Below are 24,518 nucleotides of genomic sequence, written 5' to 3'. Positions count from 1 at the left end.
CTATCCCGAAAATACGGTAATTCGTATTCGTATCGATGTGCTATCAATATGAATACATATTGCCGTATTTTCGGGATAGTAAATGTCAAAAATAAGTGTATTTATGGATACAAATACACCTATTTTTTTCAAATTTCCTTTAGTAAATTTCCCCCATAATGCCCACAGTAGTAGTGTCACTTACACATAATCCACACAGTACTAGTGTCCCTTACACTTATAATGCACACAGTAAAAGTACTACATACACATATTGACCACAGCAGTAGTTCTACATACACATATTGCCCACAGTAGTAGTACTACATACACATATTGCCCACAGTAGTAGTACTACATACACATATTGCCCACAGTAGTAGTTCTACATACACTTAATGCACACAGTAAAAGTACTACATACACATATTGCCCACAGTATTAGTACTACATACACATAATGCCCCCAGTAGTAGTACTACATACACATAATGCCAACAGTAGTAGAACTACATACAAATAATGCCCACAGTAGTAGTACTACATACAAATATTGCCCACAGTAGTAGTACTACATACACATAATGTCCACAGTAGTAGTGTGTCTTCTATGTACAGCAACAGAGTCGGATACGTGCTGATGGCATCGTCTCATTAACACTACTAGCACCATGGGAGGGTATTGGCAAGGTCATAAGCAGAGATTAGAGGTCACAGAGCAGGGGTGGGCAATAAGAGTCCTTCCAAGTGTTGTGGGCCTAAACATGCCAGCGAGCCCTAGCACTGTTTTGCTATCAGGACATGCAAAAGACTGTGACAGGGCATGCTGACATGTGTAGTTCAACACCAGCTGGAGAGATGCGTATTGCCCACCACTGTCATAGAATCAGCAGCCCGTTATCAAGTGGCTAAAAATCACAATGATCGCAGCAATACAAGTACTATTGTATTATCATGAGTTTTAAAACATTTTGTTTTTCTTGTATAGATTTTTGGGACTAATGATCCAGAGCGAATTCGAAATGAAATAAATCTTTATTCCATTATCATTGCTCTTATTGGTGTGGCTTCTTTCTTTACATACTTTACTCAGGTACGTTAACTACATGAATGTTCTCCTGCAGGCAGCTTGTTTTGTCCCGGATTGCCGACTCTCTGGCTGCCCTCTCCGGGGGTGGGGCCAGAGGCCATGATGCAACTAGGGAGTGGTGCAGGGATGACATGAGGAATCTGTAAAGGGGGTGTGGCATATGTGATTGCATCATTGTGTCCACACCCTGCTGCAAAAATGACAGTATTACAGGCATTGCACAGCGGTGGCAGGGCCACAATGATGCAATTCAGCATATAGTACAGTGTCTCTAGCAAATACTCATAGAAAATGTAAAAAATATTTTAACATATCTGCTGTGGGACTTGTTGCTCCACCTTAAATGTTTTTAATAGTTTTATTTTATATCTGTTAAACAGTATATTGATGTATGTTTTGCTTCTAACATTGAATGGACAATGAATATTTTGTGCTTTTAAGTGATATATATTTTATTTCTTTTTAAGATTAAGTACAAAGGACCTGATTGCGTGTCCGCTAGGATTTGCTAAACTACATCTCCTGATACTAGGCTGCAAGGGGGGTGGGGACCCAGCACAAGGCAATGTCGCCCCGCTTGTCTGGTCCCTCGCCTTGATTTTTGCGGGCACATTGATAAAGTGTGAACACTTCACTACACAGCAAAGCACTCGCACACCACCGGCTCATTAGGCTGCGGAGCTAGGAGCTGACCGCCCATGTTTTTGGCCGCAGCAGCTGTGTGTGACATCACGCCCTTCCGGCAGTCCCCCTTGAGTGATCTGGACACTCCTGTGTTGTCCAGACCACACCCGCCAATGGTCGCTGCCCCATCACTAGCTCTGAAATTGCGATCACCTGTGATCACAGTTTTAATACTTGTGAAAGCGCTACGCAGCATATGCGGAAGTGTGGATATCGATAAATATCGATTTCTGCACTTCTGCGGGTAAGTCTGAATCGGACCCATAGTCTCCTATCTATGTAATGACTTTAGACCTGCAAACACTCAGGACCAGATGTATCAAGCTTCAAAAAGTGATAAATTGGAGACTGGTAAACAGCCAGCCAATCAGCTCCTATCTGCCATGTTACAAGCGGGGTTTAAAAAGTGACAGGTGGAAGCTGATTGGCTGGTTGTTTATCACTCTCCACTTTATTACTTTTTGAAGCTTAGTGCATCTGGCCCTTAATGAGCTGTATTTAATGATACTTTTTTTATTATGTTCTAAAGACTTATATACAGTATGCTGTTTTGTTCGCAAACTGTTTTGGTCGGAGTGTGTATGTATCTGTGTAACATTATATAATCCCATTCATTACAGGGTTTCATGTTTGGGAGATCGGGTGAAGTCCTCACCATGCGGCTGAGGCAGATGGCATTCAAGTCCATGCTTCGCCAGGTAATTACTATCCCCTATATGCCAATGCCAGCCAGCCGCTCCTTGTCTGAGTATTCTGCTCATCTTATCTCCTTTCACTCCTTTTATATAGGAAATATCATGGTTTGATAACAAAAAACACAACACTGGGGCGTTAACCACCAAGCTTGCCACAGATGCTTCTCAGATACAGGCGGTAAGTGCGCTGTGACTGTGGTACATGGTGTCCCTGTCTGGATTTAGGACCAGAGGTGGACGATGCCACATGCAGTTGACCGATGTTGTAAGCCTGCGCATGCCTCCTGATTTATTTAGTAACCATTTCCTATACAGCGCAGCAAGTTCCGTTGCGCTTTATAAATGGAAATAGGGATAAAACATACTGGGTAGTTACAGATTGTCAAAATGGTAGGAGGGCTGATGGTTAATGCATGGAGAAGCAGAATATGGGCACAGGAAGTGTGGATTTTAGTGGTGGTCCTGGGAGGTAATGAGGGTAGCTAGGCAGCATCGCTCACATTGGACACATGTTCAGATGTAGGAACTGTGCCTGCCATAGAGAGCACCAATGCCTAAAGTATGAGTATTTTCCTTTAAAAGATGCTGAATGGGCATACCTGCCTACTTTTGAAAACTCCTCTCCGGGAGACGCCCGGAGAGGAGTGAAAAGGGGGCTGGATGAGGCTCAGTTTTGGGGGTGGGGCGAGGCTGATGTCAATAAGCCCCGCCCCCATGACAGGCAGCCGCATTAATTTGTGGGACCGTGGATGGGGGGAGGGGTTAAATGATGCGAAATGATGCGATTTAGCCTCCCCCCTCCGCGCGGACCCGCGAAATTCGGAAACTTATACCGATTTGCAGGACCCTCCCAGCCATTCCGGGAGGGTAGGCAAGTATGTAAATGGGTCCCTAATACAGTTAAGGAATAAGGCTGGAAGCAAAGATGACTATGGGCCTGATTCAGAGTTGATCACACAAGCAAAATCTTACTCAAATGGGCAAATCCATGTGCACTGCAGGTGGGGCTGATGTAACATGTGCAGAGAGAGTTAGATTTGGGATATAATCCAACCTGATCAGCTTTGAATCGGGCCCTATATTGGGAAAACCAAGACACACCGGGAGAGGGAGAGAAGATGTGACCATACAACAGCATTTTTGTCTTCTACAGAATATCCACTCTGCCAGATTATATGAAGCGATTTAGGGGTGAATGACCTGGTACTTTGTATGTTACATAATCCTCCACAATACTTCTCATTTATATATGGCTCCTTTATAACATGTAAAAAATGTCACATCAGGTGCCAAATCGTATGCAACCCTCCCGGGAAGGTGCCAGGAGGGTTGAAGGAAAATCAGGTCCGACTTGTCCATGTACAGAAAAATAGTACTTTAGGCACCTCCCTGACCACACTGTATCCCATCACATAGCAGCATGTTCAGGGTGGGGAAGAGCTGCTGCAGCTACTGCTGCCAGGTAACAGGGGCCCCACGGGGCCACTCCATCAAACCTGGGTTTGGATAATTAGTACCCCCTCTCCCGCTCTTTGGCACCGCTGAGGACAGGAGGGTGTACACCACTAGCAAAGCTTTAGGGAGATGCATATTACAGGCTCCTGTATACCTGTGACCGGTGCGCTTCATTTGTAAACTATACTTTATATTCCCGGATTGCTGTTGGTATTCCAGCATAAGAAGCCATTGCTCTGGTTCTACCATATTGCTGGAATAAACATTTACTTAGTTTGAAGGAATTCAGACTCCAGTGGTCACCTGAAATCTACCCGCTACAGTCCTCTACGACTTTTAGTAAAATTGGATTTAGTCTGCCTTTAGCAGTTTGCATTATACTAATTGTTATGTTGCTCTTTTATAGTTTCTTTATTTATGCAATTTATATCTATTCAGGCAACTGGCTCCAGACTTGGTTTGGTTGCAGAAAACTTTTCCACAATGGCACTGTGCATCATAATTGCTTTTGTTTTCGGCTGGGAAATGGCGTTGCTGATTCTAGCTTTGACCCCTGTCCTTGTGACCACTGGTTTCCTTGAGACCAGAGCGCTCGTTGGCTTCGCAAATCAAGACAAAAAACAACTTCAACAGGCTGGGAAGGTATCTATTGCTTATTTTATATTGAATGTTTTAGGAATGTAGCAATATAATGTAGTTAGACTGTACTGTAAAATTGCTCATAAATGTCTAATAAGTAGTTTTTACCTTTTGTAGTCCACCTTTTTTTTTTTGCAACTCAAAAAGTCTGGTTTAAATGTTTAAATAAATTGTAATTTTTTTAATTAAAAAATGTTCTACATTGAATGCTGAACAATGGTAATGTCCTTATTTTAAAGCGGCTCACCACTGGATCTGCCACTAGCGCTAAGGCTGTTAAACCTGACTAGACGTTGGACCTGAAAGGGTCAAATGCTTAAATAAATCTAACCAGTTCTAGATTCTGATTGGAAGCTGCCAGTGTTCATTGGCAATAGGCCTGATTCAGCATGGATCGCATATGATAAGGTGGCTTCCGGCTCCTGAATGCATTTACGATTGCATCAAACTGCGAGGCATCCCTGCTAACACCTCTGCATTTAAGCTTGCAGGCCAACATTAAAGAACCCCGTTTAACTGCAAGACCTACTCTATCAACCAGACATGGGGTCCCTTGACGTTGGACTGCAAGCTGAAAATACCTTGATCAATCCATGGACCAAAACCACATTATTTAGCTAATTATTTAAGTATTAATCCCTTTGAGTACGAAGTGAATTTGTCAAAATAGGTGTGAGAATTGCCAAGCAAACATTTTTATTCATCATAATGACCTGTAATATTACCTTATACAGGAAATCTCTTTTTTTACACATTTTTATTTGAATTTATATAACAAATGTGAGCGACGCTGACATTTTTAGCAGATATTTTGCACAGCTCTCACAGCGACGTTGGCATTTAAAGTGCTAAGGTACTGTAAGTGATTTTCCTATGGTGAGTGCTGAGCTCTCTGTTTTACTAAGGTGGCAATTCTATTGAATATCAGTATCTATCTATTGTAGAAAGTGCTAATTGAGTAAGAAGTATAATCCATTTAGTTGCTATTGGCAACATCCCATCTTCAGTATAACTGACTCAGGGTGGGTATTCAATCCCCTGCCACTATTTCCAATGGGGGAAATAGCGGTGGCCACCAATTCAATGCTGTCTTTCCGGCAAAACAAGCCTGACTTTAAAAGCAGTCGGGCTTGTTTTGTCAAGATCGGCCATGAATTGTCGAACTCACAGATGGATCTTGGCGATCCACTGCTGTTTCTCATGGCCGCACACCCTTTTTGGCACTTGACAGGCAGGACATTGAATCACGTCTGCCGAGATGCAGTGGAGCGGACAGAGAACGGGACCGGGGCACGACCGTTGGGCCGGCCCGACAGTCGTGCCCGGGATTAAATTCCCCCCTCAATGTTTAATTTCATTTAATAACTAAAGTGCATTTTAGTACTACTAACGATAGAGTTTTTTTTTTTAAAGAATGGACCAGTGAGGGGCTCATTTACCATTTGTGTTACTGTGGCCCAAAAAATAATTTATTATCACCACTTTTGGCAATAATAATAACGGTGTTTATTTCTCAGTTATTTATCAATGCCTTAATGCGGGACAGCTTTCCCAGTAAAGGCTAAAAGGTGGACTTTCAAGTCCTACGGCAGCAATGGAATCTACTATGCTTGTGCACTAAAAGAGCTGCAGGAGGGAGCAGCTGAGATCCTGCTTTGCACTGTAAACAGCTTTACCAACCAGCCCTGTTCCAGCAACAAATCCTTACTGGTTGCCTGTGTTTTTGTGTTGTGTTTTTAAATGCAAATCAGAATCAGCCTTATTGGCCAGGTATACTTGGGTATACTAGGAATTAGATTTGATTTGCTGTGCAACAGCCAGGGTAGAAACAAATAAACAGTGACAGTACAGATGTATATAACATGTACAGATATGCACTAGACGTATCCTGATGAGGGACAGTGACATGTGGAACATATATTTACTGAGCTGCAAAGCACCTAGGCAGCCATTCTGTGGCGTCACTTGGTGATTGCGACAGCCAAATAGGTAACAAGTAAAAAACAGTACAGATATGGAACACTACAGCAGAGAAAAGGGGTACATATATTTCGGCTGGTGGGAACAGATCCTAGGCAGCCTTCAACGGCGCCATCTTGACTTTGCTCCAGGGTAGCAGAGAAAGGACTCAAACAGACCCTCTCCCCTTCAGCACACCACAGCCAGCAATCTTGGATGGTTAATCTTGGATGTACCTGGTACCTAGGCACAGCTGAGGCAGATATTTTATTTGGGCAGAAACAATCATCATGAATCTTATGTCACTATAGTATGTCAGTGATGTCACCGGTATGTGTCAGTGATGTCACCGGTATGTGTTGGACTCTATAATAATTGTTCTTCTTTTCTCAACAAATAGATTGCAACTGAAGCCGTAGATAACATACGAACCGTCGTATCATTAACCAGAGAGCGAACCTTTGAAGAAATGTACTCTGAGAGCTTACAGAAACCCTACAGGTCTGCAATCATAGTTTATGTAATAATTATAAAATATCTTATATATCATGAGAACATGAGAATAACTGAGAAGTGATGAAGCCTATGACTTGAATTGTTAATGTTGGATATAAAATAGGAAATTAACCACTGACTACACTGCTGAGAATGAAAGAATATTATATAGTGGGGCAAAAAAAGTATTTGGACAGCCACTGATTGTGCAAGTTGACCCACTTAAATAGATGAGAGAGGTCTGTAATTTCCACCATAGGTACACTTCAACTGCGAGAGACAGAACGTGGAAAGAAAAAAAAAAGGGAAATCACATTGTATGACTTTTTAACAATTTATTTGTATATTCCTGCGGAAAATAAATATTTGGACAATCAAAAAATTAAATTCAACACGTTGTAATATAAACTCAGTTGGCAATTACTGAGGTCAAATGTTTCCTGTAGTTCTTGACCAAGTTTGCACACACTGCACACTGTAGCAGGTATTTTGGCCCACTCTTCCATGTAGATCATCTCTAGATATACAGTATCGGGTGAGATTTAATAGGATGAGAGATTCAGAAAGTGAGAGATTTGGTAAGAAATCTCCAGTTTTTTTAAAGCGGCAATCATTTACACCTAGTTTTACAACTGGGTTTGCAGTGCAAATGATCGTCGCTTTAAAAAAACTGGAGATTTCTTACCAAATCTCTCACTTTCTGAATCTCTCATCCTATTAAATCTCACCCATCATGTTTTGGGGCTGTCGCTGGGCAACATGGACTTTCAACTGTATAGGTCATTGGTACGACCTCACCTAGAGTATTGTGTTCAGTTCTGGAGGCCATATCTCCAGAAGGATATAAATACATTAGAGACTGTACAAAGAAGAGCAACTAAAATGGTGCATGGCCTACATCACAAAACGTACCAGGAAAGACTAAAAGATCTTAATATGTATACTTTAGAGCAGAGAAGGGAAAGGGGGGACATGATAGAAACTTTCAAATATATCAAGGGCTTTAACAAGGTACAGGTGGGAGACATTCTTCACAGGAAGAGGAGCAACAGAACACGAGGACATGCACTGAAACTAGAGGGAGGAAGATTCAGGGGAAATGCGAGGAAGAATTTTTTCACAGAAAGAGTAGTAGATAAGTGGAATAGCCTCCCAACAGAGGTGGTAGATGCAAATACAGTAGTACAATTTAAACATGCTTGGGATAAGCATATTGATATCCTTACAAAAAAATAAGGATCAAATATGGTTTGAGGTAACATGTTGAAAAAAAGGGGCAGACTAGATGGGCCAAGTGGTTCTTATCTGCCGTCAAATTCTATGTTTCTTAACTCCACTCTACAGATTTTTTATTGGGTTGAGGTCTGGACACTGGCTAGGCCACTCCAGGAAAATGCATCTTACGGAGCCACTCCTTAGTTGTCCGGGCAGTGTGTTTGGGGTCATTGTCATGCTGGTAGCATATTCAATGATCTTACTGAGGTAAGAAGGTTTTTGGCCAAAATCCCAGGATACATGGCCCCATTCATCCTCTCCTTAATAAGGATCAGTCGTCCTGTCCCCTTGCAGAAAAGCAGCCCCAAAGCATAATGTTTCCACATGCTTTACAGTAGGTATTGTGTTTTTGGGATGCCACTCATCATTCTTCTCCCTCCAAACACGGCAAGTGGAGTTTATACCAAAAAGTTCTATTTTGCTCTCATCTCTCCACATGGCATTCTCCCAATCCTCCTCTGGATCACCCTGAGGGTCACTGGCAAATTTTAGATGGGCCTGGACATGTGCTGTCTTAAGCAGGGGGACCTTGTGGTCACTGCAGGATTGAATCCATGATGACGTAGTGCATAATTAATGGTAACTTTTTTGACTGTGGTCCCAGCTATCTTGAGGTCATTGAACAGGTCCCCCTGTGTAGTTCTGGGCTGATTCCTCACCATTCTCAAGATCATTGATACCTATCGAGGTGAGATCTTGCATGGAGCCCCAGCTCAAGGGAGATTGTCAGTAATCTTGTATTTCTTCCATTTTTTAATAACTGCTGATCTCTTCTCACCAAGATGCTTGCATATTGTCAAATAGCTCATACCAGCCTTGTGCAGTTCTACAATTTTGTCCCTGGTGTCCTTAGACAGCTCTCTGGTCTTGGATATGGTGGAGGGAGGCAGTCTGACTGTTGGAGGGCGTGGACCGGTGTCTTTTATACAGATAACTAGTTCAAACAGGTGACATTAATACAGGCAACAAGTGGAAGATAGAGCTTCTTAAAGAAGAGTAACAGGTCAGCCAGAAATCTTGCTGATTGGTAGGTGTCCAAATATTTTACGCAAGAATATACAAATAAATTGATTAAAAGTCATACAATGGGATTTCCTGATTTTTTTCTTCCACATTATGGGCCTTATTCTGGTACATTCGTTCGGATACGCGCTCGCGTATAAGGCCATCGCATCCGTTTGGACGGACTACCACATAAAAGGGATTAGCACAAAGTTTGCACGGTCTTCCTGTGTGCAAACTGCTGGACAGCCGACCAAACGCCCTCTGCTGGAGTTTAACATGGCCCAGCATGATTCCGTACAGAACTCATGCTTCAAACCCATTAACCAATTACCCAAAGTATATGTTTTTTATTGCATATGATTAATGAATTGGCTTCCCCAATTGCAAAACAAATTAACCCTTACTATATGTAGGTAGATAATTGATTAATGAGAGAAAGCGGTATGCTGCTGGGGCTTGTATTGCGTGCAGGTGAATGTTTTTTAGCCATTGTGCATGTTGATTGCCCGAATGCGGGCCCGATTATGTGGTTGTCGATCGGCTGGTCAACGAAGCTTGAGACTTGCTTTTTTCTTAAAAGTGTTTTTGATGTGAGGAGCTCCGATTGCTCGGAGACTCGTGTGAGGTGTACGCCCAGCACTTGTTGTAACCACCCCGGTGAATTCCCAGTTTTGCCCACTTTCATTGCCGTGCCCTGTGATACACCCACATTACGCCCACTGTGTCCGACCATCACTTTGTTTCATCCGTACACGGTGGTGTTCAGCCACACATGCGCATTGTGAACGGTACGCATGCGCAGTGGGCTGAGAAACGCTATCCGTCTGAATTCTTATCCGTCCAACTCAATCAGAATAAGGGCCTATGTCTCTCACAGATGAAGTGTACCAATGATGGAAATTACAGACCTCTCTCATCTTTTTAAGTGGGTCGACTTGCACAATCGGTGGCTGTTCAAATACTTTTTTGCCCCACTGTATATAGGCAATTCAGATGGAGCCGATTTTGGGTTCGAATTCGGCTCCGTGTTTGATGGTAGGGGGTTTGCGCATGCGCAAACACATGCATCCTAGCAAACAGGTCTGAATCAGGCCCTTTGTAAAATTAAAAGATGTCCCTTCTTAGATGAAATTAACAGTTTTCAATCTATACAATGAAATTTATATCACACATATAGTATATAGTATCAGATTGGGGATGCAGTGGTACTGGTAGGAATGTGGCCACCACACGTGACTTGGCCGACCATTAGATAGGACATAGGTGCAAAGGACAGGGTGCATTTATAAAAGAGGGGACAGGGGTATCAATCTATCTGATTAGTAGGAGGGATAACCCAAGTTCAGCCATAGACCTGGTCCACAAAGTTACTAACCCGCTAGTAGAGTAACAATGTATAGTTTAAGTGCATGGTCTGGAAGAGATTGTAGAGCCCTCAAGCCTTGGGGCCCACTGGGAATTTCCCCTGTACACCTTCGGCCAGTCCGACCCTACCTATGTAACTGCTATTTGTAATTAGCAACTAACCCTTTTGTCCCTTTATTAGTGATGTCACAGTGTCTTTGTAATTTAATATATTTCAGGAACTCTCAGCGCAAGGCTCAGATATACGGCATCTGTTTTGCATTCAGTCAGTCTTTCATAAATTTTACCTACGCCGCAGCTTATCGATTTGGAGCCTTAATGATTGAATCGGGGAGGATGAACTCTGAGGAAGTATTTCTGTAAGTATTGGTATATTTTTATACCTTTTTGTCATAACGTCGTGTATACTGTTATGCTGTTTCAATGCAGATACTACTAGAAGCATTAAGAGAGAGCAAATCACAAATCCAACATCATCTGGATTAAGCTGAGTAGCAATAATCACTTTGCAATACACAGTTTACATCGGCCATATGACGCAGCGCTGGGTGTTGGGTGTAAAATAAGGATGCATACTGCCACATCCTAAAATGAAGAGTCTGCGGGAAAGCGATGTACTGTACAAAGTATACTGCACTAGAGAGTATATTGACAATTAGACATAGCTTTATATATTTAGCTACATCTGTCACTCAATCTGTGAGTGTGTGTATAACGCCAGGGCCGTAACTAGGGGGGGGGGGCTAGGGGGTCACGCGCACCGGGCGCTGGAGGGGGGGGCGCTGTCAGGTCCAGGAGACAGCCTGCGGGGTAGCGGGGTTCCGGGGACTGATGTAGCCCGTGTCCCGCTGCTGGGCTGACGTATTGTAGCAGGAGGTCAAATAGTGACCTCCTGCCGCCAAGCGATGAAGCGCTTCCCGACGGCGGAGCGGCAGGAGGTCACTATCTGTGACCTCCTGCCGCCAAGGGCGGGATGTTGTAACATCCGCGGCCCCCTTCGCCGGCTACCGCATTATTAATAACGGCATATGCTATAACATATGCCGTTATTCATGCAAGGGACAGCTCTTGCGGTAAGAGCTGTCCCTTGCGATGCGGTGCCGGCGCTGGACTTCCGGGTCTGTGACCCGGGAGTCCATCTGCGCATGCGCAGACCCCGGCGCCGGCCGCAGGGCACGCTGGGAGGGATCCGTGACGGATCCCTCAAACAGCGCTGCGGTAAGAAGCCCATAGGCTTCTGCAGGGATTCGCCAGCTTTAGCTGGCGATTCCCTCCGCAGCGCTGACACTGCGGAGGGGGCATATAGCATATAGAAATGCGGTAGAAACCCCGAAAACGGGGTTTTTACCGCATTTCTGCTATATAGCATCCCGCCCCAAGTGAGGAACAGCACACAGCAGCACTTGCCTTCCTACTATCGCCAGCGCTAGAAATCGCGCTTTATTCCTCCCTCCTTCCCTCATGACATGCCGTCAACGCCGCTGCTCCTCCAAATCATCTCCCTGCATCTGGTAATCAATGTTTAATTTTAAAACTGTGTCTGACTCCAGCCTGCATAGTACCTACTGAAGTATAATAATCATCATGTGTGTGGCATATGTTTAATGACTCATTAAAGTTTAATGAGTCATTAAACATATGCCACACACATGATGCCCATTATACATATGCCCCACATCTTGATGCTCATTAATAAGAAGCATCAAGGTGTGGGGCATATGTATAATGGGCATCATGTGTGTGACATATGTTTAATGGAGCATCACGCTGTGGGGCATATGTATAATGGGCATCATGTGTGTGACATATGTTTAATGGAGCATCACGCTGTGGGGCATATGTATAATGGGCATCATGTGTGTGGCATAAGTTTAATGGAGCATCACGGTGTGTGTCATATGTATAATGGGCATCACAGTGTGCGTCATATGTATAATGGGCATCACGTTGTGGGGCATATGTATAATGGACATCATGTGTGTGGCATATGTATAATGAGCATCCAGGTGTGGGGCATATGTATAATGGGCATCACGTTGTGGAGCATATGTATAATGGACATCATGTGTGTGGCATATGTATAATGAGCATCCAGGTGTGGAGCATATGTATAATGGAGCATCACGGTGCAGATCATATTTATAATGGGCATCACAGTGTGCGGCATAGGTATAATGGGCATCATGGACTGCACTTTTGGGGTCATGTGTATCTGGCACTGCACTATTGGGGGCATATGTGTATCACACCTCCATTTTCCATGGCCGCACCCCATGTGGCTACAGCTCTTAGAGAGCTGACCATGCCCTCATAGCGCAAAAAATGGGGGATGTAGCCTCGCAGGAGTTCCACGGTAGTAGGTGAACCCTCTAATTGTCTCCCAAAGTTGCACAGCTAAAATCTTTTGCCGCACACAGGCTTCGTAAAATTAGAGGGAACATTGCTTATAATGTGTACTGGGGGGCATAACGGTGTGTGCTATAATGTGTACTGGGCATTACGGTTTGTGGTGTAATGTGCTCTGGGCATTACGGTGTGTGCTGGAATGTGTACTGGGCATAACGGTGTGTGCTGTAATGTATACTGGGCATTATGGTGTGTGCTATAATGTGAATTGATACTACTATGTGACCACACCACTTCTCCCCCCCCCCCCCCCAAAAAAAAAATGCCTTAAATTTTTCGGCGCGCACTGTCCCTATTTATAATAATATATGATATATTGTCTTGTTTGTTGGTTTAATATCACCCTTCTGCTGTCTGTAAGCACACATATATATATATATATATATATCTATATATATAAAAAAAATTGGGGGGGGGGGGGGGCACTAAATGAATGTCTTGCCCCGGGCACCAGAAACCCTAGTTTCGGCCCTGATAACGCTATTAGCGCCTCTGACTCCACCCACACACACTCACACAGTGACAGAGAACCAGCCCGCGGTGCCAGACACCCTCTGCTGCCTCCCCCCCCTCCCCATGCTGGCAGGCAAAGACACTGCTGCCTCCAGAGCGTTGTTCCCCCCCTCCCCCCTGGAGATGGATAGCAGCAGCCAGGGGCTGGTGACTGCACCTCTCCCCTACTAGCTGCCTCCAGCCCGTCTCTCACGGACTTCATGAAGCAGGTGAGTGGTAGCACCTGCAACCTCCCCACAGCTGCTTAGCGGTGGCTGGCACCTGCACCTCTAAACCCCCCCCATCCCCCCTGAGCTGGAGAGCAGGAGCTGGTGACCCCCGGAGCTGGAGAGCAGGAGCCGGCGTCTGGTGACCACACCTCTCCCCCCCCCCAGCTGCTTAGTGGCGGCCGGCGCTGAGACCTCCCATCACGGCTTTGCACTGGCCAAGGCCTACCATCACGGCTCTGCGGAAATGCATGAAGCCTGTTAAGAAGTTGAAAACTGCAGAAAGAGATAAAGTGCCCACAGCACACCCATTAGGCAGCACTTCCTGCATAACAAATGCTTCCTGTGTAACAAACACTTCCTGTATGACAGGTGGGTGGCAATGATGCAATCCACATACAGCATACAACAATATCTCCCCCCCCCAAAAAAAAAAAATATATCTATTAGTGCAAATTACTAGTTTTTACATTATAACAAGTCAACTTTTTCTACCAGAGATAGTTATTATCTGAAAAAATGCATAAGCGTAGATGCATGACTACACACAGCAGATAATCCAACATTTGGTTAATTGAATGTACTCTACGGATATGCCAGCACATGGAACATTGGGCCTAATTCAGCATAGATCGCTAATTAGAGAAGAAGCCGTTGCCTGCGATCAAAAAGTGGCTGCCCAGAAAGAAAGAATAAATGGCCATTGCAAATTTGCAAATTGCATCGGAACATCAAACAGCACTTCCCATCTCCATCTGAGTAAGTCTTAGGCTTAGGAGAACCACCCCAAAAATGCCTCGGCACACCTGCATGTTTGCAAACACATTGAGAAGATGCCAGATTTCTGCCCCGAAGCCCTGGCTTCCGGTCAGTCATGCGTTGGCATTCTCAGATGTATTTTTGGTGCTTGCATACGCAATGTGAACATGGCACATGCGTAGTGGATTTGTGATTTCTCCAATTAACGACCCATGCTGAATCAGGCCCATAATTCCCTACTTGCCTATATTTATTCTCCAGAGAATGGACTTAAGGTGTGGCTAGTGGTGCAGGATGCGGAAGGTACATGGCAAGGTAAATGCAGGGTCACTCTGGATCTAAAAGGGAGACCTCCACATCACACTGTCACTTCACACAGTAACGAGATGGCGCTGCACATGTGCAGAACTATCTACGGTACACATCTTGGTTCAGGAATGATGCATTACTGGAGAAACCATGTTGCAGAATGAGCGGTAGTGCTGACCCATTGTAACATCATGCATAGGGGGTGGGGCTATGATGACATCACCAAGCCAACCCCCCACCCCATCGCACCCATTTCTCTAAATTTGTGAATCTCCAGGACATTACGGGATTGTCAGCTAGTGACTATGCAAGTGTGTACAGAACATAGCAGAGTTTTCACAAGGATATGAATTACACAGCACGGATGGCATGATGGTAGGAAGTGCTTGTGCCCATTGCTAATGTACATTGACAAAGTTCAAGAAATAATTTCTTGTACTAGGAATTAGCTTGATGTAGCTAATATGGAAGAATGATACCACAGGGTATATTGAATAGAATATTATCAACTTTATTGGCCATGTGTGCTTGCGCACACTAGGAATTTTTTTTGTGGATTTCAGGGCAGCATTAAGCAGGGATGAAGGGGGGGTGACATTACATATGTTACATTTGGACATTACATGCGGGGGGAACATGCCCACCGAGCTGCGCGTCGCCTAGGCTGGAATGGTGCTGGAATGAAGTTCTTAGTTTCTCATTTTAGAAAGTTATGTTTTCTGTTACAGGGTGTTTTCCTTACTGACATATGGAGCTATGACTGTAGGACAGACCTTTTCCTTTGCTCCAGATTACGCTAAAGCAAAGTCTGCAGCTTCCCATCTCTTCCAGTTGTTCCAAAGTGAGCCAGCTATTGACAGCTACAGCCAGGAGGGACAGAAGCCGGTAAGTGACAGCACCAATGTCTATATACCATGTATACATGTGTGTGTGTGTGTGTGTGTGTGTGTGTGTGTGTGTGTGTGTGACTGCACTGCATCCTGTATAATGGTTTTCTGTCCACTAGGAAAAGTTTCAAGGAAATGTAGAACTGCATCAAGTTTCTTTTAATTATCCATCTCGTCCGGATGTGCCAGTGCTGAAAATGCTATCTGTCAGGATTTCCAGCGGGCAAACTGTGGCGTTTGTGGGCAGCAGTGGGTGTGGGAAGAGCACCTCTGTCCAGCTGCTGCAGAGGTTCTATGACCCGCACCAGGGAGAAGTGGTGAGAACTAGGATTTACTACTAATATATTGAAGCATACTTGTTATTTATTTATTCTGAAATACACAATGCAAATAATATCACCCCAATATCATCTCTGGGATAAAATACATACATCAAATACATCAATAATTCTGTTCCCGTGCCTATTGGTTAAATGTTGACGCCAAAATCGGCAGAACCGAATGCGGTCAGCATCCCGGCAGTCAGGATGCCATAATTTACTATACCAATGCCGGCATCCCACCTGCCTTCAGGATGCTGATGCCAGAATAGTGACAGCCGGAATCCCAATGGCATCCCAATGAGGGCATTGATAGCTTGCCGCCGGGGAAGGGAGGGGTTAGGTTTAGTCACTAGTTGGGGAACTTATGTTTATGCTGCAGGGAGGGGAGGGTTAGGGTTAGGTTGCAGGGAGGATAGGGTCAGACATTTAGAAGGGGGGTTTAGGGTTAGGCTGTGGAGTGGGGGAATTAGGATAATGTGGTTAGGTGCGGGGGCTAAGTTTAGTCACTAGCAGGGTCAGGCTGCTAGAAGAGAGGGTTAGGGGGGGAGTAGGGGGAGGGGAGGATAAGTATACTTACCTGACACCTGCTAGGATTCCCTCTTTTGGGATGGTATTCTGGCTGCCGGTATCCTGACCGCCGGTCATCTGTATGTATCCCCCGGGAAGACCTTGTGCGACAGCCACAGTGTGAAGCATTTGTAGCAAGCTTGGATGTTAGAGCCCCAGTGATTTGTTCTTTGTTATCAAACCATGGTATTTTCTAAGGTTATGGTATGCACCATAGACTGTCTCATCATAGTCAGTTATATTGTCGACCAAAAATGGTCGACAGTCACAAGGTCGACAGGGTCAAAAGGTCGACAGGTTCTACAGGTCGACAGGTAAAATGTTGACATGAAAAAGGTCAACATGGTCAAAAGATTGACAGGTAAAAGTTTGACATGGTTAAAAGGTCGACATCCAAAAGTTCGAATAAAATGTTTTTACGGTGTCTATGTCGACATAGGTCGACATGGACACTGTCTAAGTGTACCGCACACTATTTTATTCTCCCTCCATGCCCTAGTGGACATGCATGTCCACCTTTTTTTATGTCAGCCTTTCCCATGTCCACCTTTTGACCATGTCGACCTATTGCCTTTCAACCTTTAAACCCTGTCAACCTTTTCCATGTCGACCTTTAGACCCTCTTGACCTATTGAGTGTCGACCTTTAAACCCTGTCAACCTTTTGACTGTTGACCATTAGTGGTCGACCATATGACTGTCTATCATGAGTCAGTCTATGATAAGTCCGGATACCTTTTCTAAGGGAAGTAAAAGAAGAGCAGAATACTCAGATAAGTATCAGCTGGCCGGCATTGGCACATACAGTATGGGATAGTAATTACCTGGCAGAGCATGGCCTTGCATGCCAACTGTCTCAGACGAGGTCAGAAGACTTCACCTGATTTTTACCTGAAATCCCGAACATGACACCCTGACAAGTAATGAATACACGTACATACACACAATAATGTCTGTATATATTTGTCTATGGAAATAGAACACTTTTAAAATGTACTCTTTATTGTTACAGACCCCCTGTGTCACCCCATAAATAAATTATACATATATAATTAAAATAATTGCAGAAGGTCTGTCCTGACTGTTCCATGCACAGTGGATATATTTGTGTTTGTTATCTCTCTGTCATACATTACTCACAGTCGGACAAGCACTGAATGTTTTGCCTTTCTATTTGTAGCTGTTTGATAGCATCGATGCTAAGCGATTAAATGTACAGTGGCTGCGATCTCAGGTCGGCATCGTCTCGCAGGAGCCAGTGCTGTTTGACTGCAGCATTGCTGAGAATATCGCCTATGGAGACAACTCCCGCGAGGTGTCATTGGAGGAAATACAGCAGGCGGCGATGTCAGCCAACATTCACTCCTTCATAGAGAGTCTGCCGCAGGTAATACTAATGTTATACTGTGTACCAACAGCATATTCAGAATTGTTTTGTGGAATATTCATGTTATGTATTTACACACTGGGAAATCTGGCCTTGTTTTCCACCCAGAATAAAATAAGTGTAAGGTGATAGGCTGTCACTTGTTCCTGTAGACAAGAGTCTGGCAGCCTGAAGTGTGAGGTTCTGGGCGAGATGTACTAAGCCTTGAAACTTGATAAATGGAGAGTGATAAACCACCAACCAATCAGCTACTACTGTACCTGTTATTTTTTATGTGATATGACAGATAGGAGCTGATTGGCTGGTGGTTTATCACTCTCCATTTTTTCACATTTCAAACTTAGTACATCTGGCCCTATATGTGCCCCTGGTGCCGCTATGAGCTACTTGTGTAGGACTATACCTTTGCACTAAGCTCATTATTTTTAGGATGCACTATTTTGCTTTTGCCCTGGCCTTCTGGCTGGGGCCTATTTATTCATGTGTTTATTTCACCTTGTTTGCACCTTTCACCTGTTTGTGTTTTTTGTGAGTGTGTTACATGTCTGGGGAGAAGGGTGATACCCCTATGGGTTTACCCTCACCCCAAGTCTTCTGAGGCGCTCTCCTTTTGGAAAGTTCTAAAGAACCCAGTTCCCAGAAGGTAGCTTTGACCCATGAAGTGGAGAAAAGGGCCTGAAGAACCCTTGTACCATATGGAGTATCTTGGTTCCAGGGGTTGTAGATTTGTGTGTTTCCCCCTTAGCTCCTGCAAGGGGTGACCTGAAATTTCCCCTTTTCCCCTCAATGGGGCTCTTTGGCATCTGAGACAGTTGGAAGAAACAGAGCCCCTCTGAAGTCCAAAGCAACCAGCTGCCCCCTCCCCCACAAATCAGTGTCATCCAGACCACCCACTTCACTAGGGTAGATGGAAACCGCAAGTGACCTGCAGGCAGCCTCCAGGTAAAATGCCTACTCTTCTGGGTATCTGTGAGATCCACCAGAGGTTCAGGAGTCTCCAGGAAACTTTGGTAGTATAGATAAGAATATCCTTCTCATTTATATATAAATATTATAGAACCTGACCTTTTTTATTAGCTACATTTCGAATCTGAAATCTATACAAACCATAATTCCAGTCAACTAATTATAAGAGACTATGAGCCACCACGCTTTTAGGCTGGACCACCATGCATTTGTTCATATAGCCATTCAATTTAAAGTGGCAATTAGTTTAAATCGTATACAACCTCTTGTAGTTTTTAAGGTTTATGTGTATAAATGTAAATGTGTAAAAATGTAATAAAGATTATATATATAAAAATAAAATCATATGCAACCTAATTTTGCCTTAAAACTAGTTGCCACAATAAATCTATTGACCATGTTGTTACGCAGAGACCAGGAAACAGAACTTTTTTGTAGGTGAACATCTTTTCAGGTGTAGAAGGAAGTCCTAGATATACAGTAACCTCCATGTGTCCTTACTATAATTGTACTTTTGTTGACTCAGTGAAACCTTGTTCTGATGTTTGTTATGATTTCTCTAGAAATATAACACTCCGGTGGGCGGGAAGGGAACACAGCTGTCCGGAGGCCAGAAGCAGAGGATTGCCATTGCCCGGGCTCTTATCCGTGCTCCCAAACTGTTACTGCTGGATGAAGCCACCTCAGCTCTAGACAATGAAAGCGAGAAGGTGAGAACGGAACATCGTAATTAGAGGGATCTTCATTACATTTCCTAAAGAGAAGAGTTGAGATTACTCATAGCAACCAGCCAGCCCTTTTATTTTACATGCTGCACTAGATAATTGATAGCTGATTGGTTGCTACTTCTTCACTTTTTCTATTTCAGTGGTTTGATATATCTCCCCCCTTAGTTCTTCATTTCTCATTTACCTAATTATACTAAACTAATAAGCCAGCAAATGCTTCTAAAGCTAGTCTGCTTTCTTGTGATAGCCTCTGTGTCTGTTTCACTGGCTGATAAAAGATGGCAGTGTTTTCGGAGACACACAAATGGACCCTAGACATCACATTGTACTGTAAAAACTATGCAAAGTGTGGCATGCCAACCCTCCTTGCCACGGTTTTTGTATGTCCCACAGAACTGTTGCAGGGTATGCTGAGATGTGTAGTTCCCCATAGCTTTAGTGCCACCGCCTAAAGACTACAGAGAAAACAGTCAGAGCCTCATCACATGTATCTGTATGCTGCTGTTATATGCACACAGACATTGGGGGAAATTTAATAGGATGAGAGATTCAGAAAGTGAGAGATTTGGTAAGAAATCTCTCGTTTTTTTAAAGGGGCAATCATTTACACTGCAAAACCAGTTTGATTTTTGAAGTGTAAATGATTGCTGCTTTAAAAAAGATTCCTGCTTTAAAAAATATTTCTTACCAAATCTCTCACTTTCTGAATCTCTCATACTATTAAATTTAACCCATTATCTGCTTTGCTCACTACAGTATAATTTGTATCCTTTCCAGGTTGTACAACAAGCACTGGATCAAGCGAGGAAAGGAAGGACTTGTATCATGATCGCACACAGACTGTCCACAGTACAGAATGCGGACATTATTGTTGTCATGAAGAACGGAAGGATAATAGAACACGGAACTCATCAGCAGCTTCTAGCCAAGCAAGGGGCGTATTATCACCTTGTAAATGCACAGACTATAACGTAAATATACAAAAACGCGAAACAAGTCTGGATATAAGTCTGCTGGTGCTCTATAGTAGAGTGCGCACTGTATCAACCTAAGAGGAGACCGTTGCTGTGTAAGGCAATGCAATGAATAGAAGGGATGCACAGGTATGTGTATAAACATCAGGTACATCTGGTGTAAGGAAAAGGTACTACTACAAAGTACTGCACAGAAGGAATTGTGTCGGAGGTTACCAATGTGAGCATTGCGACCCAACTGATACTCAACACTGAAATATGCCTCTTGTCCACCTAACTGAATATCAGTAATCTGAATAATCTTATTTGTAGCTAGTTTGAGAATCAACTAATTAATCTAAAAGTTGTTAAATAATAATTGCTGATGGAGTGGTATATCATAATCTATATATTTAGCCAGATCTGTCAATCAGTGCGTGTATAACGCTGGGTGGAGTTAGAGTTACCACACTTAACTCCATCCCCTTCCCAGCATTATACACACAACACACACAGTCCAACAGATCTGGCTAATATCACTCACAGATTGACAGTTCTGGCGGGGCCCCAAACAGAATAAATTGCTTTCCCCCTCAGACAGCACATGATGCCGCCCTCCATCCACTCCACCCGCCACCTCCTATCTCCATGCCTACCCTCCCCAACCTCTATCATCATAAGCTGCCTACCTACCCTCCGCTCCCTCCCCCTCCTCACCACAGACACTGCGCGACCTCACTAAGCATAGCGCTGCCGCCGAGCCACCTGAGGGAGCCAGGATGGGATGCAGCACTCAGGACCAGCAGGTACCGGGTAGCCGCCTGTGTGAGTCTTAGCTCTCCCCTCCAGTGTCTCTCCTGCAGTCTCAGCTCCCCCTCTACTGTGTCTCTCCTGCAGCCTCAGCTCCCCTCTGTCTATCCTGCGGCCTGAGCTCCCCCCTCCTGTGTCTCTCCTGCAGCCTCAGCTTCCCCCTCCTGTGTCTCTGCTGCAGCCTGAGCTCACGCTCCTGTGTCTCTCCCGCAGCCTGAGCTCCTCCTTCCTGTGTCTCTACTGCAGCCTCAGCTCCCTTCTCCTGTGTCTCTCCTTCAGCATCAGCTACCCCTCCTGTGTCTCTCCTGCAGCCTCAGCTCCCCCGTCCTGTGTCTCTCCTGCAGCCTCAGATTCCCCCTCCTGTGTCTCTCCAGCAGTCTTAGCTCTCCCTTCCTGTGTTTCTCCTATAGCCTTAGCTCTACCCATGTATCTCCTGCAGCCTCAGCTCCCCCCTCCTGTGTCTCTCCTGCAGCCTCAGCTTCCCCCTCCTGTGTCTCTCCTGCAGCCTCAGCTCCCCCTCCTGTGTCTCTCCTGCAGCCTCAGCTCTCCCTCAAGTGTTTCTCCTTCAGCCTCAGCTCCCCCCTCCTGTGTCTCTCCTGCAGCCTCAGCTTCCCCCTCCTGTGTATCTCCTGCAGCCTCAGTTTCCCTCTCCTGTGTCTTTTCTGCAGCCTCAGATTCCCCCTACTGTGTCTCTCCTGCAGTCTGAGCTCTACCCATGTATCTCCTGCAGCCTCAGCTCCCCCCTCCTGTGTCTCTCCTGCAGCCTCAGCTTCCCCTCCCTGTGTCTCCTGCAGCCTCAGCTACCCCCTCCTTTGTCTCTCTAGCAGTCTTAGCTCTCCCTTCCTGTGTCTCTCCTGTAGCCTTAGCACTACCCATGTATCTCCTGCAGCCTCAGCTCCCCCTCCTGTGTCTCTCCTCCAGCCTCAGCTTCCCCTCCCTGTGTCTCTCCTGCAGCCTCAGCTACCCCCTCCTGTGTCTCTCCAGCAGTCTTAGCTCTCCCCTCCTGTGTCTCACCTGCAGCCTCAGCTTCCCCCTTCTGTGTCTCTCCTGCAGCCTCAGATTCCCACTCCTGTGTCTCTCCTTCAGCCTGAGCTCCCCCTCCTGTGTCTCTCTAGAAGTCTTAGCTCTACCTTACTGTGTCTCTCCTGTAGCCTCAGCTCTACCCATGTATCTCCTGCAGCCTCAGCTCTCCCCATGTCTCTTCATAGCTTCAGCCAGTGGTGTAGACTAAACATTTGTGGGCCCATTTTCAACATTTTGAAATGCTTTCAGAGAGGCCTCTCCGGATCCCGAATTACAGGGACTATTGTCCCTCGTGGAGGTCCAAGATCCCCATAGAGCGAGAAGGGAACCTGCAGTGAGTGTAGTGAGCCACCAAGCCCACAGCTTGCCCCACGTCAGAGTCCCGACAGTTGGGATTCTGATTTCAGTCTAATGACCACTGGAATCCTGCCCCGGCAGCTCATACCGCACCCGTATTGATGACGTGCTGTAAACCAATAGTTTTAAAATGAAGAAAAATAAGTTGTCAGCTGATTTGAGCCTAAAGGCAACAATCCAATAGGGCGAGGTATCACATACAACACATAGTATGCAGTCCTTTTGCATACGATGTATCATATGCGATTCAAGCAAGGGCTACAGGTTGCGACAATAATTCATATCAGCCTGTCTGATCTGTGATTACGATGCGAGGTGCACAGAAACACGCCTCACACCCCCCACCCCTACATTATAACATTAACCACTGTACACCAGTGCTGCCAAAGCAGTCCTTGAGATCTACTAACAGTTCATGTTTCCCAGAACACGCACTGGTGTAGTAATTACCAGAGCTTGCTTGCTTCCTCCTAGGAGGAACGCTGGCTCCTGCTCAGCGTGGATTTCACTGCCGGGAGCGTGGGCGGGAGGACGGGTGCACGCTGTGACGTCACAGTGTTGTGTGCTCTGTGATGTCTATAGAGGTGGGGCCGAGGGCTGACTTGAATGGAGCTCAGTGCCCACAGCCCAGCCAGCGCTTCAGGTTCATCCGCCGCGGCCGCAGTGGTAACACCCAGCCGCCGTGATATGTTTGGACTGCGGGCTGAAGACCGGTGGCTGCGGCAGGCAAGTAATGCAGTCCTGACCGCCGCCGGCCACCGGGTGCTGCTGGTGTGAATTTTGCGTGCAATCCTGTGGGGAATGCTGGCGGCATTAGGAGGTGCCTGTGCACCCCTGGCACCCCCTGTGCCCCGGCACCCCCCACACCTATGGTCATTACTAACTTTCACATTCCACAGATCCACAGGTGGACTGGAAAACATGAACTATTGGTACATAACAAATCTCAAGCATCATTGCACCTGCTGTACACAATTAAAGTTTTTATCAAGTGCATTTGGAATTACACTAGTTAGAGCTTCTTTGGATGCCTCTCAGCCTTATAGACAGTGTCTGTCAGCACAGCCTTCTGATAATTTTTATTCAGGGACAGTGATTTACATTTCACTTGATTTTCACTTGATTTACATTGTATATTTTATTATTTAATATACTGTGCTTGAAACATATTGTAGCTTTACACCAGGGGTGGGGAACTTTTTTTGTGCCAAGGGCCATTTGTATGGGGAAAAAAATCCTTCGGGGGCCATATGTAAAAATGTATCTTTCAAATTGTCCTGCTGCAGCCGTCCCACGCTCCAGCGGCTGCCGCTGAATAGGACTGACAGTCTGCGGTTGCTGTTGATGAAGAGGAAACTCGCGAGAACTACCGACCTCTTGCGAGAATTCCCCTGTACTTGACTTCCGGCAAAGCCGCCAGGCTGGTGGGTGGGCCACTCAGACCGCATACGGCCCCCGGGCATGAGGTTCCCCACCCCTGCTTTACACTATTGACTGATCAAATGTTGCCATTAGTTTTACTATAAATAATACTGCATGTACAATCAATATTGTTGAAAATTTGATACTGTCTGCTCTTTTGGTTATAGTATGATACCGCTCTTTTGAACCTTGGTTCTCATACCTTTTCTTTATTTTTTAATTTGTGTTAATAAATGCATTAAAAGATCATTACGCAATAATA

General features: G+C 45.0%; 1 protein-coding gene across 3 annotated transcripts in view; it reads left to right on the top strand.

Annotated features, from left to right (window-relative positions):
* LOC146081135 (ATP-binding cassette sub-family B member 5-like) overlaps positions 1-24,518 on the top strand; it is an 82,551-nt gene extending 58,033 nt beyond the window's left edge. For all 3 annotated transcript variants that reach the window (XM_083189124.1, XM_083189123.1, XM_083189125.1), the window contains 11 exons: positions 968-1,072; positions 2,374-2,451; positions 2,543-2,626; positions 4,342-4,545; positions 6,902-7,002; positions 10,860-11,000; positions 15,563-15,719; positions 15,841-16,038; positions 17,791-17,997; positions 19,527-19,673; positions 20,469-24,518. In XM_083189124.1, the coding sequence (XP_083045250.1) occupies positions 968-1,072; positions 2,374-2,451; positions 2,543-2,626; positions 4,342-4,545; positions 6,902-7,002; positions 10,860-11,000; positions 15,563-15,719; positions 15,841-16,038; positions 17,791-17,997; positions 19,527-19,673; positions 20,469-20,666 (1,620 nt within the window). In that variant the 3' untranslated portion in view covers positions 20,667-24,518. The remainder of the gene's footprint in view (positions 1-967; positions 1,073-2,373; positions 2,452-2,542; positions 2,627-4,341; positions 4,546-6,901; positions 7,003-10,859; positions 11,001-15,562; positions 15,720-15,840; positions 16,039-17,790; positions 17,998-19,526; positions 19,674-20,468) is intronic.

Source organism: Crinia signifera, chromosome 5 (assembly GCF_055691185.1).
Source record: "Crinia signifera chromosome 5, ASM5569118v1, whole genome shotgun sequence".
In the NCBI taxonomy this organism is placed as follows: domain Eukaryota; kingdom Metazoa; phylum Chordata; class Amphibia; order Anura; family Myobatrachidae; genus Crinia; species Crinia signifera.
This window is presented reverse-complemented; position numbering and strand designations above follow the sequence as displayed.